This window comes from Arachis hypogaea, chromosome 12 (genome assembly GCF_003086295.3).
Source record: "Arachis hypogaea cultivar Tifrunner chromosome 12, arahy.Tifrunner.gnm2.J5K5, whole genome shotgun sequence".
Taxonomy (NCBI): domain Eukaryota; kingdom Viridiplantae; phylum Streptophyta; class Magnoliopsida; order Fabales; family Fabaceae; genus Arachis; species Arachis hypogaea.
In genome coordinates this window covers 9,268,977-9,294,510 of record NC_092047.1, presented here as the reverse complement: position 1 = coordinate 9,294,510, position 25,534 = coordinate 9,268,977, and the positions used below count along the sequence as shown (strand labels likewise).

General features: G+C 34.9%; 3 protein-coding genes across 8 annotated transcripts; 1 reads left to right on the top strand and 2 right to left on the bottom strand.

Moving 5' to 3' along the window:
* Positions 1-799: 799 nt before the first annotated feature.
* LOC140176616 (uncharacterized) lies at positions 800-7,154 on the top strand. The gene is made up of 6 exons (XM_072208145.1): positions 800-1,031; positions 3,491-4,287; positions 4,399-5,798; positions 5,885-6,193; positions 6,290-6,386; positions 6,486-7,154. Exons 1-6 carry the CDS (start codon positions 800-802, stop codon positions 7,152-7,154), a joined length of 3,504 nt encoding a protein of 1,167 aa, XP_072064246.1.
* A 2,230-nt stretch (positions 7,155-9,384) lies between these two features.
* Positions 9,385-23,870, bottom strand: LOC112726727 (argininosuccinate lyase, chloroplastic). 6 transcript variants are annotated; one of them, XR_011869016.1, is made up of 12 exons: positions 22,883-23,870; positions 21,771-21,983; positions 20,184-20,249; positions 19,789-20,023; positions 19,441-19,594; positions 19,265-19,326; positions 18,419-18,748; positions 18,106-18,335; positions 17,830-17,994; positions 17,166-17,320; positions 13,034-13,178; positions 9,385-11,384 (listed from the first exon to the last, which is right to left on the bottom strand). XR_011869016.1 is itself a non-coding variant. In XM_029290556.2 (12 exons), the coding sequence occupies exons 8-11, from the start codon at positions 18,726-18,728 to the stop codon at positions 13,077-13,079; spliced, it is 807 nt and encodes a 268-aa protein (XP_029146389.1). In that variant the 5' UTR covers positions 18,729-18,748; positions 19,030-19,106; positions 19,265-19,326; positions 19,441-19,594; positions 19,789-20,023; positions 20,184-20,249; positions 21,771-21,983; positions 22,883-23,870; the 3' UTR covers positions 9,793-11,384; positions 13,034-13,076. The 6 variants fall into 6 exon arrangements, 4 of the variants coding, with proteins under 4 accessions (XP_029146389.1, XP_072066268.1, XP_072066269.1 ...); XM_029290556.2 differs by lacking the exon at positions 17,166-17,320 and adding an exon at positions 19,030-19,106 and having other exon boundaries at positions 9,793-11,384; XM_072210167.1 differs by lacking the exon at positions 17,166-17,320 and having other exon boundaries at positions 9,793-11,384.
* LOC114923995 (putative UPF0481 protein At3g02645) lies at positions 9,981-11,348 on the bottom strand. Its single transcript, XM_029291019.1, has one exon. The coding sequence runs from the start codon at positions 11,346-11,348 to the stop codon at positions 9,981-9,983; it is 1,368 nt and encodes a 455-aa protein (XP_029146852.1).
* Positions 23,871-25,534: the final 1,664 nt, after the last annotated feature.

The following is a 25,534-nucleotide window of genomic DNA, read 5'->3' as shown; positions in this document are numbered from 1 at the left end:
AGACCCTTCCAAACCTCAATCGGGATATTATCAGGTCCTACTGCCCTGCCATTTTTCATCTGCTTTAGAGCCTCTTTTACTTCGAAGTCTCGAATCCTTCGATAATAGTCAAAGTTTTGATCTTCTTCCCTTGTGCATAATCGACCAAGGCTCGGAAGAGTCTTCTGTCCCTCATATAAATAAATGCAAATGTTTTTAGAAGAATTGGAGAACACAATTGTTTTCAAATAACCATAAAAGGCTAGTGGCAAAAGAAAGCAACGTAAACATTAACACTATACAAGAAAAAATTACTAAAAGCAGATCAAGGTGATTATATAAACAAGAAGAAATATTTAAAAAAATAAATGGAAAAGCAACTTGAAGACCTGAAAAAAATTTAGTGTAAGTTATCTTACTTTCAAGCATGGCTATCCCGCGCTGAACATCTTCTTTTTGCCTTGAAATAACAAAAGCCCTCGATAACCTCATTATGCTTTCATTCTTCCTCTCCTCATTGTCCCCGTTGCTAGCCTCCGTGACTTATCGCTCACATCCTTCCAAAACAATCAACACAGTTTTATACTGAAATTAATTAATAGCAAATAGCAGCACAGAGACCAGATTCACTGTGCATCAAACAAAAATAATCTCCTCAAATTAACAAACAAGGAACACTGAAAACGTAAACAAAAATAAAAATTAAATCTAAAAATAAAAATGCATGAATAGCGAGTTATATAAACAAACAAAAATCAGTTAAAAACAGCATGCATAGTCAATTAAATAACTAGAGAAAAATACCTGGAAGCTCGACCAAATGTCAACGTTGATGGATGGGAGACAGAGCCACCGAGTGACAAAGGCGAGTAGCAGTAATGGCGCACCTTCAGACCGAGACACGAACAGAGATTGCGACGGCTTGGGTGCGCGAGGAAGGCTTCGCGGTGACCACAACAGCTGCTTAAAGGAAGGGAAGGAGGGTTGCCGCGGAGTGAAAGGGAGCGACCCGAGGACCAGCGGTGGCGGCACGCAGATATGGCTGGCCGCAGGTGAAGGGCGACGCGCTTGAGGAGATTCGGCGGAGATTTTCGGGTGAGGGCGGCGCTCTGAACTTTAGAAGCAGCATATCTTCGTTTCTCTTGGTGTGGGTTCTAGTTAGGGTTAATTGTGGGCTGAAACAGAGGATACTGTGATGTTGCTTCTAATAGCCGGCCAGATCACGGTTCGATTCGCCAAAACCGGATCTCGGCCGGTTCATCGATTTAATTTCAATTTTTAAAATCTCCAATTATTTCTTAATCAGCCGACTACACCTAACGAAACAATAAAAAACAAAAATAAATCTATTTGATATGCCGGAAGTAATTTATATCTGATTAGCTATTGTTTATAAATTTGTTATACTAAAAATTTTTAACGATGTTTCTATATATATTTTTTCGATTAATCAATATGTTCTATATAGGAAAAAACAATAAATTAGTTTTGTGTACTTTTTATATTGTTGATATCTTTTTTTCTTTTTTTTTTTAGGTATGTTGTAAGTGAAATATGGTATTACATATAAACTATTCCTTAATTATTGGTTAAGTATATAATTATCTTATGTTATTCTTTATGATAGGATTCTTTGGAAAAGTTTGGATGAAGAGAATAAATTTTTTGACATTATATTTGGTTTACTAATTCTTTTATTTTTATTTCTTATCCATTTCAGATTATTTTTTTCGACATCTTTGATTACTAAACATAAGGTGCGTAATGATTTATGTGTATATATTGTACTATTTGAAATATGTCCCATATTATTTGTTCCTTTATTTGTTTATCATAATAATAGAGCTAATGGGTGTTTTGAATATTTAAATTTAACAAATGGCCATTTATTAATGAGTATTGTTATTACTTGACATATTTAATTACTATTTAACTTTTTCTTTATCTAACTATAAATATCAATCCTATTTTATAAAAATTTAAGACTTAATTAAAATAGTTTGTCTCGTTTTTTAGGGCTTTGATGTGTTTTTCTGCTGAGTACAATTTAGTAGTCACTCTATTGATGATTTCTAATTTATACCAAAAGAATTTTTCCCGTGACTTATATCATTTTAAAGCATTTTTTTAATTTTACATATTATTAAATAATTTATTATTATAGAAGTTACTTTATATTTTTTAATTTTTTTATGTACACTTTAATCAGTTAATACCATATACAGAAACGGATACTTTCAGTTTAATATGCAGGGGTCAAAATTTAGATAAATTTTTTAATTCCATAAAGATAGTTAACATATAGTTATTAGAGTTGATTTTTGAAAAGATTTATCAAAATATATATATATATATATATATTATATAATTTTTTTCAGAGTGTTATTTTTAATATGATAATTACACGAAAAAATATAACAATACCAAGAGTACATAATAAAATTATAAAAAACTAATAATTTATACCGGGTTTCTTATAAAAAATTATCACATATCTTATTATTCAAAAATTTATAATTTCAAAGGTTTTACAAAATCCTCTTATAGATACAAGATATAAGATATCTTTATATTAGTATTTATTTTAAGAACAAAAATTCACGAGAAAAAAAATTAGTATTTTTAACAAGAAACATAATATCTAATTTACATAATGTGATTACCAAAATATAAAAACGTAAGACATTTTGAATATAATAATATAAATATTAAATATAGAATTATAAATAATTAAAGGATGTTTTTAAAAATAAATCCATTTTAAATTAAACATATTTTGAAAGGTACAAAGACTTGAGGGTATGATATTAAGTTAGTTAAGTAAAAAATATAAGTGAACTAAACTGTTAATATAGTAAAATTACATATAAAATTATTAAATTATGTAATATTTTTTTATTCCTGACATACATATCTCGTATATAAGTATAGTTTCTTAAAATTTGAGGGGGCCGAGGCCACTACTCGCCCCCTCTAGGAAAGCCAGAAAAAAATAGCTCTATAAAATACAGAAAAAATTTTACAACTAATGCTAAAATTTTTTATTAACATACCTAAAATAAAACAGAAAAATAAACCTTGAATACAAATAATAGTAAAGAAATTTTGAATCCCTCATATAAAAAGGTTAATAGGAGGATTGTTATAGGTACAACAAAATTTTCGTACGGTACTCCATGAATGAACTTATATGAATGACTATTATATGTAAAAATGAATCTTGTTATTTTTTGCCAAAAAGTAATTGGCGTAAATTTTATCGTCGTATTATAATTGTAATTATGAGGCCTATTTTTTGTTCTATAGTAGATTTAAATTCTACCTTTACTGCACATTTTAGTGTAAATCTTAAAGTTCGTAGTTGCACACATATTTTACCATGCACATTATGTTTTTAGAACGGTATTTATTATATCATGCGGAATGAATGCCTTAAGATACGTAACATTATTTTAGTGATGAAATAGTTGTATCACATTAATTATTAAACCATATCTTTGGTGTATAATAGATATGGACAAAACCTGGATTCTTAAGCCACGAGATAGCGTAGAATATAGACGAAGACTTAATAAGTTCCTAGACTTTGCATTTGCGAATGCATCGTCGGATAACATGATAAAGTGTCCATGCCCTCAATGTGGGTTTCAATTTATGCAAACAAGAGAGGATGCGTACGACCACCTGTTGATAAAGCCCTTTCCCCCTGGCTATACTTTGTGGTTGCGTCATGGTGAGAAACCAGCTAGGGAGAGCTCTACTTGCACACCAATAGTTGAGAAACCTACACCCGAGGTGAATCCATATCTTCAAATGGTGCACGAGGCATTTAACTTCACAATGCCTCCTGAAGGTGAGGAGACCACAACAGCGGATCCTGTAGAAGACGATGATGTAGAGTTACCGTACTTGTACGATGGTCCAACTCGCGAGGCACAGGATTTTGTCGATCTTCTTGCGGATGGAGCGGAGGAATTATATCCCGCCTGCTCGAAGTACTCTAAGTTGTCTTTCCTAGTGAAGCTTTATCACATTAAGTGTATGTGTGGTGTGAGTGACAAGGCTATGTCGATGATTTTGGACTTACTGCGGGATGCATTTGATCAAGCCAAATTCCCGTCCACTTTGTATGAAGCCAAGAAAACTATCCGAAAGTTGGAGATTGAGTACAAAAAGGTAGATGCATGCCCGAATGATTGCATGTTGTATCGGGGTGAGGATGAGGGCGCGACCAGATGCAAGCAGTGTGGGACTTCACGATGGAAGCAGAAGACGCGAAAGGGTTCCGTTACGAAACTCAAAATACCTGTCAGGAAAAATGGAAAGCCTCTCCCAGCGAAGACTCTCCGTTACTTTCCTCTAATACCACGACTGCAACGGTTATTCATGTGTAGTAAAACTTCATCTGACATGTTATAGCATAAGGAGGCAGTTAATAACGATGGGTACTTGAGGCATCCAAGGGACGCTGAAGCATGGAAAGACTTTGATTCAAAGTATCCTTCTTTTTCTAACGATGCTCGCAGTGTTCGCTTAGCTTTAGCAAGTGACGGTTTTAATCCTTTCAGAAACATGAGTACCACGTATTCCATTTGGCCTGTGATTCTTATTCCGTACAATCTTCCTCCCTGGCTATGCATGAAACAGGCATCTTTTATACTATCTATGATTATTCCCGGTCCTAAAATGCCGGGTAATGATATCGATGTTTATTTGGAGCCCCTGGTGGATGAGTTGAAGCAACTCTGGGATGGCGTCGAAACTTATGATGCTAATAAGGGGACCACTTTCAAGATACGTGCGGCACTATTGTGGACTATTAGCGATTTTCCAGGTTTGGGAAATTTATCTAAGTGGAACACGTATAGTGGGTTAGCGTGTCCCACGTGTAACGTGGATGCTAAGCCTCAACGTCTAACATTCAGTCGAAAATGGTGTTACACGGGCCATCGCCGCTTCTTGAATCAGGGCCATAAATATAGATTTGACCGGATTAGATTTGATGGACAAGTTGAAAGCAGAGATCCACCGAAGAAGTATTCTGGAGCAGATGTCTTAAGGCAGCAGTGTAACATGCAAGTATCGTTTGGGAAGAGCTCAACTCTGACAGCCAAAAGAAGACGCACTGGTGAAGATGCAGATCAAGATGACTCGTATTGGAAAAAGAGGAGTGTGTTCTTTGAACTCCCGTACTGGAAGGATCACATGTTGCGTCACAACCTGGACGTGATGCATATAGAGAAGAACATTTGTGACAATGTGGTCTTCACTATCTTAAACGATAGCGTCAAATCAAAGGACAATCTTAAGGCTCGCAAAGATTTACAAAGCATGGGCATAAGGTCTGAATTGTGGCCGGACGAAGGTGGTAAATATCCTTCAGCAATCTTCACAATGTCGAACCCACAGAAGGATGTATTCCTGAAGACTCTACAGAGCGTGGTCTTTCCGGATGGTTACTCGAGCAATATTGCGCGTTGTGTTGACATCCGGCACCGCAAGTTGTATGGTTTGAAGAGTCACGACTGCCACATTCTAATGCAACAATTACTTCCAATTTTGGTGAAGAATGCACTGCCAAGTCCGGCATCAAATGTGATTGCGAATCTGTCCTCATTTTTTCGAGAACTGTGTGGAAAAGTTGTAAATCCTATGAATCTTGGTGACCTTCAGAATCATGTTGTGCAAACTCTGTGTCAGATGGAAATGATTTTTTCTCCATCCTTCTTCACTGTCATGGTTCACCTTACAGTGCACCTCGTTGATGAAATAAAACTTGGTGGCCCGGTACATTATCGGTGGATGTATCCAATAGAAAGGTTAGCTTGATACTAAACGCATTCAAGACATTTTTTTTCAAATTCGCTACGTATATACTAAGCGTTATGTCGTTTTTATGTAAAAGGTATTTAGGACGATTGAAGCAATACGTGCGTAATAGGGCACAAGCAGAAGGCTCAATTGCAGGCTATTTATCCGAGGAGATTTTGACATTCTGCTCCAGATATTTGGATAACATTGAGACTAGAATCAACCGACCAGCGCGAGTTGACGATCGACCTGCTGATGCGACAAACAATACAGGATGTGATATGTTCCCAGAAATTGGAAGAGCTTCAGGGGCTGTATCACATTTTACACTGACCCCAATGGAAAGAGATCAGGCACATCGTCATGTGATAGTCAATTGCGAGGCCGTTGCTCCATTTATTGAGTAAGTATGCATATATAAAAATTAAGCACGATTATAACCAATTTCAAACACTCAGTCAATGGACTAATTTCTTATTACTTCGTAAAGTGCATTTAGGGCAGAAACCAAAAGAAAATTACGGGATCAAACAAGGTCGCAATCTAAGATAGACCGTGTTGTGCATGCAAAATTTCCTCGCCGGTTCAAGCGTGAGGTTCGTAGAAATTTAACCTGACCAACTTATTTGTGCCCTAGAATTATAAATTATAAAGTCCAATTTTTTATACAAACAAACTATAATTTATGGTGTTAGGTTCCAATGGATAGTACCGTCCATTCGAAAGAAATGAAGTTGCTGGCATGTGGTCCCATGCTTCAGGCAAGACGTTTTGGGGCATACAACGTCAATGGGTACAAGTTTAGAACTATCACAAAGGAAGACGGTTTGAAAACACAAAATAGTGGAGTTTATGTCTCATCCAATACAAGAAGTTATGCCAGCGTGCGTGACAACAAAGTGGATGTTGGTAGTGTTCCATATTATGGAAAAATTATGGACATAATCGAACTGAACTACAGCTGCCATTTCATAGTGGTTTTATTCAAATGTATTTGGGCTGATACAACTACGAGCAGAGGAATCAAACAAGACCATCTGGACCTTACCAGCGTCAATTTTGCTCGTCCAATTCACACCGGTGATCGAGAAGAGGATGAACCGTACATATTGGCATCAGAAGCTCATCTCGTGTACTATGTACGTGATGAAGTAGATCAAGAATGGAGTGTAGTGGTTCATGTAAAACCACGAGACTTGTATGACATGGGAGGAGAGAATGAAGATGTTGAAGCTGCTTTTTCTCCTCAACCCGGGTTGAACATGTCTGCAGCAGGTGACGTCAGTGAGTTACAGTTGACAAGGAATGACGATATAGAAGACCCAATAGCAGATGTTTCTGATAACATCGATTATCTGGCATAGTGAAAACATGGCAAAACATGTACATAATTTTTAGAGTATCTGTGTGTGTTTGATAAGTTTAACAGTGTTCATGATGTACGCAGTTTGCTGGTGACATTACTATATGTGTTTTCGTATTTGAATTAAGATTTCATTTTAAGTTGATTTTCTTGAAGACCACCAGTTCCTTGCCATTTCCAACGATTTTTGCTTTTAAAAGTTAGTTTTCAAGGCTTTGTTGTGCTCATCATCATTGTTATTGTTCGTAACCTCCAATAAAGCCTATTACGATATCTAGTAAATTATCTTGAATTCGATATTGTTATCATTGACAAATATATTTAATATAAAATGGTGTTGTAACAGGAGTAATGAAAACGGAGGATTTCTCATCATGCTGTGCAGGCACAACATTCGCTAACGAAATGGCTATGGCTTCTCCATTCTCTTCATTGGAACATGCAATTACGGTTGCCAGAGACATATGGTACCGTAAGTTGAATGTTAGGTCTTGGTTGGAGGCTTTATCAGGACGATCTTGTTCTAATGAATACTTGGAAACGGCGAACGAAGCTACTGTGCAGGTCTGTTCATGAGCCGTACCCTTAAACACTTGAGTTAAACATTATTTGAGTCTCCATTATTTTACTTTGATATATGCGTACAACATTTAACCAATGATACTTGTTACGTTCATGCTAAAATTTGTAGGAACTTCATGAATGGGGATTAAGATACGAGAAGAAATTTGGCTATGTTTTTGTGACATTTGTAGCTGGAAGGACATCTGAAGACATACTTGTTGAATTAAAGGTTATAAATAAATTTCTGGCATAAAAATTGAATTACAAAGACACAATATGCTTTACGAGAAAGACCATCAACTATACATTTTATTATGGTTCAGATGCGCTTTAATAACTCGCATGGTGTTGAGTTGGAGATTGCTTCAACAGAGGAATTGAAGTATATAGAACGTGCTATTACAGAGCTTCTTTCCAAGAAATCTGTCCAAACTACCGATGAAGGAGATGGTAATAGTTAATTTTGTATTTGTTAATTCTGAAAGTCCTCTTTCCATAATTCCGCAATTTTTCTCCTTAATAACTAGGAAATGATCGGGAAGTTATGAGTATATTTTAAGTAGATTTATATGTTATTGGTTGCATGTTCAAATATTCAGTGTCAGCTGAATATTCAGGCGAAATAGTTGCTGACACTCTAGATGGAGAAGACATTGATTCAGAAGACGATTTAGATGCTATCTCCTCCGGTGGATATGACATCTCCAGGGATGTTGAGCTCAATAAGGTTCCAGAAGACAATGAAACTTTAAACACCCAACATAGAGAAGATGCCGTACGTGCTGCAAAAAGGGGTTTCGATCTGAACAAGTTGCCATGGTTTGGAGATGAATTATCAGATTCGTTATCACGTCACTGCAGCGGATTTCTGACAGAGTATTTCTGGCCAGGTCAATATGATGTTGATGAGAAATTTTGACTCAAGACTTGTTTGTCTACTTTAGTAATTTTGATTTTTATGCTCCATTATTGAACTTTGTTTCAAGTTTATGAATTCGGACGTTCACTTGATTTTTATGTTACCATTTATGGTTGAATACTTACTCAAAATGGCTGATAGTGCAAGAGAAAACCTGATTCGTAAATTTATTTTTAGTTATTCATTTATAAATATTTTTTTAGTTAATGAATTATTTTTTGTGTAACGCAAAAATGACAATTTATTTAATGCATTAAGTTGCAGTTTTTGAAAAATGTTTTTTCACTAAAAAAATAGCGAGGACTAGACTTGTTTTCAGATGACATTAATGTTTATACCAACAAAAAAGAAATTCAAGTTAAATATAATATTGCAGCGGTTAGCAAAAAATCGCTGCAAAACGTGTATCAATGCATTCAACAATTGTATATTGTGCAGCGGTTACACTAAAACCCTCTGCAAAATGATATTATTTGGTAGCATCTCCTAGAACCGCTGCAAAACGGGAACATTTTGCAGCGGTTATCAAAAAACCGCTGCAAAATGAGATCATTTGGTAGCGTCTTCTGAAACCGCTACAAGAATCGCTGGCAGATCATATTTAGTAGCGGAGGAACAAAACCGCTGCTAAATATCCGCTGCTATCTGCCGATTTTCTTGTAGTGCGATAAATGAATCGTTGGATCTTAAACTTACAATAAATCTAATATGTCAAATCAAGAGAGATACTTGAAAGCTGCATATAAAATTTCAGACAATATCTGCAATATATATACCCATCCAGTTCTAGAATTTAATCCTGCAAACATTTCAGTTAGGTTGCCTTTGATAAACATGAGCAATGCTAGGAGGCCAGCAATATTTGTGATTGGTAGCCATCAACTAGCCATCAATGATGATTTGATGGTGTGAGATTGGTGTGAGATATCATCCAATGGCTCACATTTTTCTGCTGGTTATATGCTGGCCAAAATGCAACAAAATTGCTGGCCCCCTAGACTTTTTCGATAAACATTTCAGATTTGATGAGAGAGTTTAAAATTACGGAAAAGTCTAAGTGCAGCAACTCTATTAAATTCTGACCATGTAATCAACAACTCTATTAAATTCTGACCAACATGTAATCAACAAAAGAAAAGTGAATAATCCCACACCATTTGATGAAATTCCACACCATTAAAAACATTATTATGGCTACTTTATGGTTACAAATCACAAAAATTTCTGCCACTAACATTTCTCTAAAATGACTGTACGATGGTATAAAAATATTCTGCTGGCTAAATGATAGCTAAGTTTTGATCAAAAGTGATGGTTCTGAAAAGAAATTAAAAGGAAGCTCAATTAGTTTTGTTTAGAAACTATAGCATGAATATTCCGATAGAAGCTGACGACGGTGAAGATAAGGACACAAATGCCGACAATGGTGGAACTGCCTCTCCAAGTGTCACGGAAATACACTCTCATGACTGTTCCCATGGCCTTTTTCCAGCCACTCTTGGTGTGGAGTGTGAGTTCTGTTATGACTTGATGGTAGCACGTCTTACTGGAAATGACATGCTTAGAAAGCTCCTTCACCAGATTCACCACTTCCTTATCACTCACCTGTTCTCGGATAATGCATTCTTTCTCCACCAGCAACTCTACATCTTCTTTGGTGTGAACGAGCGAGCACCACAGAGACACGTAGCTGGTGATGAAAGGTGTTTCCAGATAACGATTCTGCTCATAGGCCATTAAGTTCTTCAGAACAGTTACTGTTGCATTATCAACTTTAAACGGCGGGAGCATCAATAGAGCTTTGAAATTCTCCAAGCATGATGATGGCAAGCAACCCAAGCAAAGTAAATTGCCGTTGAATGGCCGCATCGTCCCGAATGTTACGTCAACCAGGCAACTATCATCAGCACACTTAAAACTTACCCCAGCCTCATACAACTTGCTTGCGTTCACTTGCAAAATTGCATGCTCTGCAAACAATTCTTCGAAGTTCAGATACTGCTCATCGGGAACACAGCACCTCCAAACAAAATCCAGGAAATGAACTACGTCATATCTACTTATTGAATATCTCGCGTACAGACTAAGAGATTTGAAGTAAAGGAGGGCAAGTGTTAGAAATTCGCAAACAGGAAAATCTCTGCTGGCTGGGACTTTATTATAGAGTTCCTCCAACACATAGAATGGAAGCTGATTCTCAAGAAGCAGTAAGTCCCTCTGGATACCTTTTCTAACGTAGTTGGTTAACATACATTCATCAGCATATTGTCTCTCCGTCAGTAGGTGCTCCACGATGAACACAGCATCTAGCAGCACTATTTCCACTAATTTTTCATTGCATATCCCTGGGAACTTCTGCTGCGCATAGCACTCTTTTATTTTTTGAACTTCACTTTCAAGGAAACCTTTGTATTCCTTCATAATGGTAATGGCTTCCTCGTTGAAACGCGCCCAAAAGTCCTGGAAGTACATACACTTTAGCTTTTGCATTTCGCTCAGCTCTTCTTTGCCGAAGTGAATGGGTCCTATTGAGATCCACTGAGGGGTGAAAGCTACTTCATCCATATTCCTAAGTTTGGAAGGAACCGTGTAGATCATGTGATCACCAGATAGAGTCAAGTCTTCAAGGTCTTTATCAACGATCACGTGATTCAAAATGTCAAATAATGGTGGAATCAATGTTGAATGAGCAGCAGTAGCAGCAGTGGCCATGTTTCTCCAACTAACCAAACTTCACTTCCTATATAGCTGTGGAGCAAAAGGATAACTTTAAAATAGAAACCAAAAATGGAGAAAAGATTTAAGTTTCGAAAACTGTTTTATTTTATTTGTGATATAAATATAAAACTACATATACCTAGATATATAAAGTTGTTTAGTGAAAGACAGATATAAAAAGATGAGTGCTAAATGCCAACAAGGCTATCTTTTAGCGTAAAAAATGGAAAAAGTAGTTAGTGTTAATTTAAATGTAAGATAAAAAAATTAGTTGTCTAGAAATTTTTTATATAAATATTGATAGAAGATAGTTTTTGTATTGGGACATATTTTATTTAACTTTTAATTTATCAAAAATAGAAATTAAACAGTAAAAATATAGAAATAAATATTTTTTAATTTACCTTTTGTAGTGTATACGCATACAATAATGTTACATTTTTAATCTCAAGTTTTATTTAAGAAAAAATATAGGTAGACAATGAAAATATTAAACAATGTGAATAATAGATATATCGGATGTTCATTTTATTAGGTGTACGATTGGTTATTCTAATATTAAAATTTAGGTAAATAATTTAAAAATGTAGTGTATTTTCATTTTGATTGATGTTTTTATTTAATGCACAGATAAAAACATCACTCCAAGAAAAGGATTGTTAGACAACAAAAGTTAGACTAAAGATGTTCAATTACGACGCCAACGTAACATTTACTCCAACAAGGAGGAAGGAGCCAATTTTTTAGGGTTCAACCATTTTAACTAATTTTTTAAAATTATTTTTTATTTTAAAATATAAATTCTAAATTTTTAATTATAAATTTTTAAATTTTTAAAAATATGAATTAATAAATAATTTAATAATAAAAAATTAATTAATATTAACTAATTAAAAATTAATATTTTATATTATATAAATATAAAAAATTATTATTAAATTAGTTATTTTTATAAAATAGGTAATAAAATATAAAATATATATTAAAAATTAATGAAATAATATATGTATTCATACATAAATATTGAAATACATAATAACTATAGCATTTTTTATATCAAGTAGTAGCACCAGTGACTTATAGGAGAAACGAATTCTTTATATATTTTTTTTAATTGTTTGATAAAATATATTTTTTATTATTTAATATATTCTTTTATATATTTTTTTTAGTGTCACTGAAAAAATGTAAAATAAAAAATCACACTTTACTAAATAACTGAAAAAAAAATGAAAATCTATTTTCACGTATCTGTATGCTATAAAAATATGAATTGTATGCTATAAAAATATGAATTAAAGAAGAAAAGAACGGTGAAAAAAATATCAGTTGATAATTGATCTATAATCAACTTAAGTAAACCATTTCACCAATTAACCAAACACATACACCTTTATTTATGTAATTATGTGTGATTCTCATAGATGTGAACATAACAACAAATTTGAATATGATGCATTTTAAAAGGCTTTAACCCACCCCAATTAGTGCCGAAAGAAGAGAGACAAAATGACAAATTAATTATACAGCAAATTGCTAATCAATTCTAAATTATATTATACAAAGAACTTGTTAATTAATACATGATGAGAAGAAATTACAAGACAATATCATTAAAAATCAAAGAAACGGAAATGGACAACATGGTGAGACTACTGATGGATATATAGATTAAGAACCTGTTTTGTGGGAATAAATCAAAGTTTCACGTGATGAGCTCTTTTAATTAGTAGTGACGACCCACTCACTCTGTGTCTGAGCTTGTTTCCTTAGTGTAATGTCTCTTCTTTTATGTTGGTTGATGAGTGATGACTCAAGTGAAGACTGCATATGCCACTTTAAAATTATCAAGCTTTATGTGAAATTCTATATATGTTTTTAGTTGCAAAGAAGAGTTGCGAGTGAGAGGGAGTAGCTATGCGAATCAAAGAAGATAAGAAAAAATGAGAACTAAGCACTGGTAAAACTCATTTAGACGCTAGGCTTAACAAAATTGTTTATATAGAACATTCTAACGTTACATTAACTCAACCACACTTAGAGCTGGTTAAGCTAAGTGTGGTTTCTAACAACCAAAATAAAGGGTTTTTACGTTTTTAATTAAATTAAAAAATTGTGAGACTATATGATCAAATTATTTTGATAATTTTTTGGTGATTTAAATAAGTTAAATAAACAAGAAAAAAAATAAAAGTCAGAAACTGCTTAAATAAATGGACAGTTCTACTTAAGACAACTCTCAAACTCCTCTTAAGAAGAGGAAAGCTCTGTTTGATTGAATTGAACATCATTGCCATTTTTGTCATGATATCTGCTACGTGTTTATATCTCTCATAATCAAACGAAAGTTAACTCTTGAATTTCAATGCATGATATCCTTTATTCTCAATCATTTTCACACACCCCTTTGCCAACACACATTACAATCTTTGATAATGCAAACAAAACTAATACTATCACTAAAATCATGATAACTAGCATTAAAATTAATCTTAAAAGTACTTATAGATGGAGGATTTCAAGAATCACTTAGAATAGAGAGAAAGAACATACGTTATAATTAAAAAAAAATCCTAAACTCTTTTTCTAAAACTAAAGCCAGACAAATCACTTTTTTTCATAGGGTAAATCTCATGAGAATTAAAGATGTCATTATTCTTTTTTGGTCATATCCACCAAAATTCCAAAAAAACATGAATGGATACTCTCTGTTATGATGTAAGAACCAGTTCTTCAAATCTAAAGGATGACAATAAATATCTAACATGTGCCATACAAGCTAAGCTTTCGAACAATCTCAAATACAATGTAACCGATTCCAAACTAGAAAGACATCTTGAGCAATGTGTCAATGATGACATCCCTCTTCTGAAGTGAAAATTTGCAGTAGGAAGAGCCTCTCTAAGACACAGTCAAGCTAAAAATTTGTACTTCTCCAAAATAAGCTGGCGCCAAAGTTAAAGCCAATTCCCTATTCCTCCCAACCAAAAAGTTACTTACACAACTATAAGTAACCATTACACGAGTCATAGACTTTGGATCTAGCTCCATACCAATACCAACCCACTTTCGGACCTATTTGCACATTTGGATTGTAAGAAAAAAAAATATTACCTTTCATATTCTAAGATAGAGGGAATAAAGAGTCTCCAAATGCCACCTACCAACTAACTAGATATCCTGTATCTGTAGGTTCAAATCAGAAATGTGAACATAATCCATCTCATTAGATAATTGCTATTCTCTCCTCTAACTAGAAAATAAAAAATTCTAGTTCAAATCTCCAATACATTAAACAAACCCATCCTTCAACACTTCTCAAGCCTTGCGAAAACTCCTTCAAATGTGAGAGCCCTTGTTTTCAGGACACAAAAAACAGTCATCTTGAGATTATCGGTATTCGGTATCCAACAATTGGACCCAAATAGAGTCTACCTGTCCAGTTGAGCAAACTTCTTTTTAATTTGCTAGCCTATCCCGAATCTTATCCAGGACAATATTAAAAGTTTAATGAGTCACCCTAGAATGGCTAAAGATAACCCCAAGATACTTGCCTAAGTGCTGGACAAATCTGATGGAGGACACCCCAATGAAAATCTCTTTTCTTGTCGCATAGACATTACTGGAGTAAAGCACTTCTCCGCATTAATCTTCATCCCAAATGCTTTGCAAAAAATCTCCAAAACCACCATCACATTTTGTACTTGTCTCTTTGTAGCTATACAGAATAAAAACAAATTATCCACAAATATTAAGTAGGATATTCTTGGTCCTCCTCTAAAAATAGCAACCAGCTCCCACACGCTCAGATCCACCTGATGACTAATATAGTATGCCAATCTCTCCATGCATACAACACAAAAAGATAGGATGACATAGAGTCTTCTTACCTAAGTCCCTGAACTAGAAGTAAAGTCATTCAGACGATTTTCATTCCAAAGAATAGACAAAAAGGAAGCAGTGACACAATCTATAATCAAATTGATTGTAGGACTGAAAAAACCAAAGTTCTGAAGGGTATGGGCAAAAAATCTCCAGTCAACTATGTCATAAGCTTTCTCCAGATCAATCTTAAAGGCTAAGGTGCCTTTCTTGGATTTTAGTCTTTTTCATAAAGTGAAAAATCTCTTACGCAATAATGATGTTGCCAGGAGTTCCTCATCTCAGAATAAATCCGCCTTGAAGTGGGCCAACAATCTTCGCAAGATGAGGACGTAACCTATTAACAAGGACCTTTATAATGATCTTTTAAACCATGTTACAAAGGCTAATTGGCTTGAAGTCCTTCATGGATACCAACGTTTCAACCGTCGAAATAAGAACCAGTAAAGTCTCCATCATCCTTGGATCAAGAGCAACACTAGAGAACGCCTACTTAATCATATCCCAAATATTAGGACCAATGATCTCTCAATATTCCTTGAAGAAAAAAGTTTGGAACCCATCAGGATCCGGAGGTTTAATAGAATTCATGTGAAAAACAGTTATCCTTACTTCCTCCATAGTAACTGGCGTTGTAAGATCATTGCAAGCTTCCTTAGGCAGAGAATGAAGCAGCACATCACCAAGACAACCCAAATCAACATCATCTAAATGATAGAATAAGCTTTTGTAGAAAGACTTTGCTTCTTAATTAAGAACTTTTGGATCAGTCTCCCACATCCCATCCTTGAGGAAAAGGCCATGAATCTTATTATGCTTCCTTTGTACAAAAGTTTGAACGTGAAAGAATCTTGTATTTCTATCTCCGAACCTTACCTATTGTTCTTTGGACTTTTAGAACCATAGGAGCTCTTCTTGCACTAGAGTATTATTATAATCATCAATCAACTGCTACTCTTTCTTATGCAAATAAATGTTATCCACCACTTCCAAACGCTTCTGCAAATAATTAATCTGGTGCTCTACTTCACATTTCCTAACAAAAATGTTATCAAATACCTTCGAATTAAACTCTAAGGAATTCTTTTGTACTTCTGAAAGCTCGCAATGAATCCCTCTATTATCAGATCACCATGACTAGTTCCCAATATCCTTGTACTCGGGATGAGTAGCCCACGCAACAACAAATATAAAGCGTCGATTCCCTTTAGGATGAGGACAACCTTTACAATACACTAGGATAAGACAATGATAAAATTGAAGCCTATTTAAAACTTTTACATAGGCTTCTGGAAAGATAGATAACCAACCATTATTTATACAAATTCGGTCAGGCTTTTTTTCACGTCAACATAATTTTTTACCCTCTTGTACCAAGAGAATTGTCTTCCAATAGTCTTCAGATCAAACAAACCATTATCCCCTAATGAAGCAACAAACATGCCTACTCTTTGATGAGAAAATTGGTAATCCTTAGATTCATGAGAAAATATGACTTCGTTAAAATCACCAAGAACAATCTAAGGTCCTTGGAAAATCATGAACTGTGCAACAAGATAATCACAAAGAAAAACTCTTTTATTAAATTGGAGGCTACCATAGATACCACTACACGTCCAAGTCAAATGATCAAACTGAACCTCAATCATAACACTCTGATCAAAGGGATCAATAAACTTACAACAAACACCCTGCATAGATGATAGAAACCAATGTCCCCTTATGTCCCCCACTATACCAACAGAGTGATGCCCAATCTTTTCCAGAACAATTTTAAATGTTGAAAAAGAGAGTGAATTTCAACCACAATAAAAAAAAAATAAGTCTAAATTTTCTAACAAGTTCCTTACAATGCACCTGGACTAACTTATTAGAAGCACCCCTAATATTTCAAACAATCATATTTAAACTATTTATAGAATCACCAACCTCAATTGGTGATTTGTCCTGCGGTGCTGGCACTCCCTGATCCTCAATATTTGCCACCCTCGGACTCTCCAATGCTGCACCTGCCTCCATGCTTCCATCTACTGAGGCGCCCTCTATTGCGTTGCCATTTCTATCAACTCACTACAAAAGACACGCTGAATAGCGGCGGTTTATTTAGGAATTTGCGGCGGTTTTAAACCGCTGCAAAACGAAATTCCAGCGGTTTCAGAAGCGTCGCCTATTAGGGGGTTGTAATATGATTTTGTGGCGGTTCTAATGAACCGCTGGCACAACCGCCGCAAATCAGGTTGACGATTTTGCGGCGGTTGCAGAACCGCCGCTATTTCTGTATTGGATTTAAAAAAAATCTGCGGCGGTTTCAAAACCGCCGCAGATTTATGTTGGTTTTTTTTTTTAAAAAAAATTGCAATGGTTTCGAATATAATATAAGCAATAAATTCTATAAATAAAATGAAACAATATATCTGATAAACAAGGAAGGTAATAGAAGCAGCAACAAATTATAAGTCAATAAAAGTTATACAAAGGTGTGACGACTAGAGGGCCAGAGTTGAAAATGATTTCAAATCTGAACTTGGACAGTGATATACAGCATTAAGACTATCAAGTACCACCAGAGAGCCAATGAATAACATGTCTTTACCTTGTTAACAAGGTAATCGGCAAGTGTTGTTGCATCAAGATGACCAGCAGGTAAAGCATTTTGTATTCTGTCCCGATTGAAGATGATGTTCAGTGCAAACTCCGCTGACACCTCAAGCATCCCCAAAATAGTTTTAACACTGTCAAATACTGGTTCTTTGTCTTCCTACTTCAAGAAAGGAACTTATGTTAGTAACGAACTTATGTTAGTTAATCTAAAAGACAAAGGAAATATACTAAGAGAAGTTACACTTCCTTCCTTATATTCTTTAGTTACCTGCAAATCACGATTGTATGCATGAGGGAGCCCTTTGCATAATGTAAGCAAAGTAACCAAATCTCCTATGACCCTAGCAGACTTTCCACGGACTAGCTCCATTGGGTCTGGATTCTTTTTGTGAGGCATTATACTACTCCCTGTAGAGATAGAGTCACTTGGAGTGATAAATCCAAACTCCTCAGAAGTCCACAACACCCATTCTTCACCAAGCCGAGAAAGATGCACCACTGTGATGGCATTAGCAGAAAGGAACTCCATCACAAAATCTTGGTCAGAAACTGCATCAATACTATTTAAGATGACAATTAACCTTCAGTTGCAGCTTCTTCATGCTCACCACTCAACAAAAATCCTTGAAACCTTGTTGTAGTTTGAAAACCAAAATCATCAGGTATCAACACGTTCTTCATGGAAGAATTAGCCAAGGGGAGTTTTGCGGCATTGTCTCGAGCAGGTGGTGGATTTGGTGAAATACCAAAGCCAAACCCTGCTTGACCAACACTTGCAAATAGGCCAGTTGGATGAACATGAACGTTATCCCCATGTGATACCCATTCTAATTTTATTCTGTGTATTACTACATCTCTGCAGCCATATTCAACACCTTGCAGCCTTCCCATGTCCAATGATATATCTTAAGCTACAAAAGACAAGCTAGTTCCTTCAAGTGGTTTGATACTTGTATAAGAACTACAACTCATTTTAAAAAATATTAACTTTATAAAGTGTCGAGAGACTAAAGATGGTTTTGAGAAAAATGGGGACACAAGAATATGCCAATTCTGGAGGTGATAATAACATAGACTAAACTTAGCTGAAAAAAGCGAATAATTCTACTATTCTAGGAATGACCAGGGCAGAGGAACACAATGAACTGAGGAATAAAGTTAAAGTTGAAAAAAAAATTTAATGGAATTTTACTTGGATGAGGAATTTTGACGAAGAACACAAACCAAAAACTCTCTGTCTCTCTCTCTGTGCCTCGGCAACAAAGGCAACTAAAAGAAGAGAGCAAAGATTGTTAACACACAGATCAAAATTAACAAGAAAAAATCACAGCAGGTATATATGAACTCTTCGATTTAAATAAGCAAACAGTACCCAAAATGATTTTAATAGCAAGACAAACAAAACCATATTATAAAAAGTGAAGGACCTTCTTAAGTGCTTCGGCTTCTTCCAATGCTTTTTGCGCCTCATCAACCTTTCCTTGCTCGCCTGTTCATTAATCCAAACTTATATATTGAATATAAATTAAAGGGCTTTTTCCTTAAAGAAGGCATCTCTCCTCAGTCTTCCAATGAGCTAAAGAATATCAGATCAGTGGCTTACCAAGGTCCTTGGCTTTCTTCAACTTCTCATTTATCATCTTTTGTGTTCGAGGGTCAGGAGCAGCAACAGGAATGGGAGCCAAAGGAGGTGGATTTGGCAGAGGTTGAGGTAAAGATGCCCTGTCTTTGTTAAAGGCATCTAACAGGAGCATGGACTGTTTGGAAATTGTTAGAAAGTCAAAAGAATTGTTAGTATGCTCCTCTAAAATAGTGATCAGACAAGTATCTTAATAGTTTAATGACAAAGGGAAAACAACAAAAGGAAAAAGGTCAAACAATGATCCAGAGTTTACAACACTGATAACGACACATGGATCTTAGCATTCAAGGGTGATAACTAATAACTGACCTGCTTGTCTGCTCTTTTAGTTCTAAGTTCTTCCACAACCTCTAAAGCACGAATCTTGAGATCTGTCTTGCCTTCAAGATCTGCATCCAAAATTTTTTACATGGTGGAAAGATAAATAGAGAGGCACTCACCCCATTCGCTGTGCTCCTTTCATTCTGCATTCATATTCAACCTTTGCAGCTAGCATACTTCTAAAAGGGTATGTTTTTGAATGCAGCATAGTCAACAAAAGGGCCTATTCAAGACAGACAAGAAAGGTTCAAAGTATCAAGATTTTATCATTTTGCACCTAGACCCAACGAATGGTAGGAATATACTTAACAACAGTGTATCAGACAGCCTCACTAGGAATTTGAGTCATTGGACTATTAACTGTGCAACGAAGATGGATGTACCTGACAAGCAACCGATGCAGCCTCCTTCATGAGCTTTAGCTCAGCTGGTAACTTTATCCATCGCAACTGATGTGTATAAATAGATGAATTAACAAAAAAAACATTGTCCTGAGTAGTTTAATTAACAAAAAGGAAAGGATCTGAATTATGATCTCACTCACAGTTTCATATGTTATCATCATAGCCCTTTAACATCTAAGACCTTTTTCATTGGTTATTATTATCTAGTTTTGGCAAAAGGAGGCAGCAATGTTAAAGCAACAATTGCATAACTCAAAAATCAAAATCAAATTAGTGCCACGACTGGTGTGAACAAACTTAAAGGGGCATGATTGTGCTTTGCTTTCTATCAACACTGAAGATATCAAATGCTATAAAGAATAAACAAACAACTTCACAAACAATTGGTAGAACTAAACATAAAAAATACCAAAATAAAGCATAAACAACAAATAATAAATTAATGTGTGTTTCCAGTCTCAAACAAAATCAGTATCTAGTACACATTTTATTAGTATAGTTTAAAATGAGGTGTGAGCATTTACCCATAAGAAGCAATAGAGATTTTATTCTAATCATGAGGAGTGAAAGTACACCATTCAAAGACTTCTATAACAGGATAATTATTATATACTAAGGCACACATAAACATGTTGAATAAATTATTTATTATTCTTATCAGACCTGAAGTCCTAATTTTCCCCTTTTTTTTACTAAATCAATTTTTAATAACAATCGATGTGAATGTTGCATATGAAAAAATTAATTTTAATATGATTGTTTGATGACAGCTCAAGGCAGCAGTATGAGCAATCTTGCTAAAAAATTTAAGAACAAAGAAGAACCACAATAACATAAAAGAAGAGAGAATATACAAAATAAAATAAAAAAGATAACTAATATTTGAGAAAAAATATATTTTTTAACATTTATTCTATAAATATTACTAAAAATATAATTTTATTAGTATAGCTAACATTTTAAAAAATCTTAGATAAAAAATGTTAGTCTAAGGAGAACTAATTTTGCAGAAAGTTGCAGCAGCTAAGCATCTTATAAATCAACCATGAAGTCACTGTTTCAGTGATACTTGCCAACTCTAACTGATTAGTCAAATAATTTGCTGTGTATAATGCCTAGTGTACCTAAAAGCCACATTACTTTGTCTCTATGGTTTCAGGAAAGTTCATTAAAATTTCACTTATATCAAATCTTCAATACCATCAACTTTAAATTAAACTGCTACATCTCACTTTGTCAAGCGTTCATCTAGACATCAGAATTGGAATTCATACAATCATTTCTTGGTCAATGGTCATGGATGACTACAGGATAAAGGGATACTTAGTGGTATCCAAATTCAAAGCATTCATCTAAACAAAAATCAGGTTATCCATCAAAACATTGGATAATCATCAAAAGTCAAGTGACACTAGCATTGCTAGATTGCTACTGCTTTCTCGTTTCTCTAATTCCTTTAACATTTTAAATATATCCATATGATCATACAAGGATATATGATTAATCATGAGAGTGATTTGTAGCAAAACCCACTACAAATATTATAAATTTTAGAGAAATGGATACCTCACGACGAGAAAGTTCAGCCTTCCATGCAGCTTCACGCTCCGCTACTTCACGCTCACGCTCTTCAATATAACTTTGCATCTCTCTCCTTCATGATCCTATCTTGAATATCAGCATCTAATGCTTCTTTCAACTCTTGAACAAACTTATCTACCACAGCCTTTATACGAAGAGACATCCTTGGCTCTAACTTCTTGTGTTAAAATTCCAAACCTTGAAACACACACCAAAAAAGTCTCATATATTCTAGTACTCAGTTTGAGAATGGAATACCCTAAAGAACAATAATCAACTTTGGATTTATGCTTGACAAGCACATAAAAATCTGTTTGGGAAGAATTTTCATTCTTTTAAACTTCATACTGATGCATCAATTAAAAACATAACTATCCAAAGCATTTCTTTATTACATTTAGTTTTGAATGAGCTGCAGCAATATTCTATGTTTTTAAAATTTTCTATTCTCAAAGTTACTTGTTTTTTTGAAAACTAAGGAAACTTGTCAATCTGGGAATATTACTGCATGAAACTGGCAATTGCCCTAATCATCCTTGTCAGTATCCCTAATCCCTGAATCAAGAAGGTCCCTTATAAGTTTATATTTTATCAAGTACAGAACAGAGTAAAGTTTCCTTTGAGGTGATATGGGTGAATTGATACATATAAATGTTCCAAACCAAGAAAATGAATCAAAATGTTGAGGCTCCTAATCAGAAGATAAGTTTCTTGGTATCTATGTCATTTTCAGAGATATTCAATAATAATAATAATTCAGCTCAAAGTGGTAATAAATAGGTGAATCAAACCAAATCAAGATATCATATCTAAATGAAGCAAAATGGAAGCATTTAATCAAATATGATGACACATTATGGAATAGACTCTAACCATTTAGCCATAATTAATTAATTAGTTTCAACTCACACACAAATCATCATCTTCACTTCATCAAGTCTAGGTTCAACTTTACCATTTCATTGCAAAGATCAGCACAATTCTAGTAATCCAAAACCCTAAAACTAAGTTCAACAACAACTTCTTTACTTATCCTTTTAATACCGAAAAAAAAAAAGCAAAATGTACAGGAAGAGAGAGAGACGGAGAGTACAGACCAAGGGAACTAAGGAGAGGATCTGCCACCTCCGGTTACCGCGGCCGCCGCTTGTCGTTCACGGAGCCACAGCCAATTTCTTCAGCCGGGCACGCGCCCTTTATCCGTCGCCGCGGTCACTCCCTTCCCTGTTCGCTATTTCTCTTCACTAAAAACCTAAAAGTGGTATTTGGGGCAAGAGAACAAGCATTTGGAGAGGAAGAGAGTGTGTGCGCTGCGGCTTTGGTTGATACTTGATTGTGTTCTATCAATGAAGCCCTAATTAATTTTTTGGACTAACACGTAGGATGGAGGGGGGGAGAAGGAAAGGGAAAGGGGTTGGGGGTTGTGCTATGCTATTTTCACCTTTCACTTTTCAGTTTGTGTGTTTTGGAGTTGTCTGATAGAAATGGAAAACGAAAGGAAAGGAAAGGAAAGGCCAGGCCAGTAGCGCCCAGGGTTATTCGATGCGGTGAATGCCCAAAACCGCCTCAAGTCAGAACAATTGGAGCGAGGCTTAATTACGCATGAGAAACCGCATCAATTCAATGAAGCTGCAGCGGTTTGGGACAACAGCCGACAATTTTTGGCTACTAAGTCCCGCGTCTCTTGTAGTGACCGGGGAGTTCTGCAAGGAGGAAGGTCGCAAGCACTTTCGGAGGAAAATTTCACGACGTGCAGGAGTTTTGTGCGATGAAGATGCACACTTTCATGCTTTTCTTGTTGCCCCGTCCTAATTCCAATTGATTTGAATCCATTACTATGCAAATTGGGCCTTAAGATCCTTCCCAAACTAGACTTATGCTACCTTTCATCTTGGGCATTCAAACCTGACTTTATGACCCATTGTGATTTTTTTCTTACATAGAACTTGTTACGAGCCCTCTCTATCATCCATGCATGCCTCATTAACATGAACATCATGCACGTGAGGAGCCAATGATCTCGATCCCGTATCCTTTTCTTTAACAACTTCTGATTCCTCGCCCAAATCACAAGAATCCTTGCCCAAATCACGAGCTTCTAATTCAACCTCTTTTTGAATTTTTTTTTATCCTTGTGTGGCACCAGTGTTAGGACTTCATGATTCTTTCCATCATCGAAAACATCACCTTTCCCTTCTGAGTATTCCTTCTCCATGTATAATGATTTATCATGCCCATATCATGCACAAGTAGAGCAAATCAATTGTAAATTCTCTTACTCTACTTCATAAGTGACGCCTTCCACGATAATATATTTGATTACTGGCAACCCTAGATTAATCTGAATACAAGCTCAGACATATCTTCCTCTCTGCAAGCTTTATGGCCAAGTCTACCTTCACTGAAACCCCTATTGTAGATGCAATTCGCAGCATTGCTTGTTCCTAGTTGCACGAAATCGGAAGTCCCAAGACCTGTATCCATACTAGCGTTGATCTGAATGATTGTTCGCATGGCCTAAAGTCCACATCCCATGACTTTACTACAACATAGTGACCGTCGATCAACCAAAGGCCACAAAACATGACCTTCTCACGATCTGCAGCAGCATCAAATTTAACTAAAAAATATCCAAACCCCACGTCCAACAAATCGAACCTTCCTTTGATGTGCTATACTGTTCGAAGCTTATGCATAAGAGCCATGTAACCATAATACTTATCCAGCACTTTGATCACGATGGCTTCCTTGTTTGGTTCAGCCAAGCAGCTCTTTGTCTCTTTCGTAAAACTGACACTCGGTGGACGAAAATCACCTTGCTTACCTATCACCATCGTGATATCATCCCGAAATAAAACCCCACTAATGCAAAGACTTTAGACTTCTATGCACCAATAACCTTATCTCTAGAAGAGAACTTGGATGGCTTTTCTAAATTCTCTCGAGAAAAATCCTCTTTGACACTAGATGCATATCCTTCCACACTCTCTCCCTTATCTCTTCTGACTGCATGGCCATCTTCCTCATCATGTTTTTCTCTCAAACTCTTGCTCTCGCACTCTTCTTCTCTCTTTTTTTTTAGTACTCGGACGTATTTTATAGTTATTTTGGTAATTAAGTTCAACTAAATTAATTTAAAAAACAATAAAAATCAATTGAAAAAAAATATAAAAAATAATTAAATTTAATTACAAAAATAATTTATTTATTTTATATTTTTCTTTAAAATTATAATTAATTATATTTTTGTTCTATTTTTAAATATTTATATTTATTTTTTATTTTTAATATAATAATATTTGAAAAATAAAAAGAATCAACTAAAAATTATCTTATTTGTACATTAAAATCGGCTATTAAAATTAGCCATTAATATATTTATATATAAATATATAGGTTTTAATTTATTTTTATAATATATTTATATTTTAGAATATATTTTATATTAATAACTAATTTTAATGACTAATTTTAATTTACACATAACATAATCTTTAATGAAAAATGTAGACTAGTCCAGCTGCCCAGCACAAGCACACCCTCCAATTCCAACTCTATTATTATATGTAAAGAAATCAAAGTTAGTCTTTGGTCTAAATAAATACATAAATAAATAAAAGATCATTTGAGACTAAATGATGGCTGTTGATAAAGTGAATGCTATTCTTTGGTCTAAATAAATACATAGATAAATAAAAGATCATTTGAGCCTAAATGATGGCTATTGATAAAGTGAATGCTATTGTACG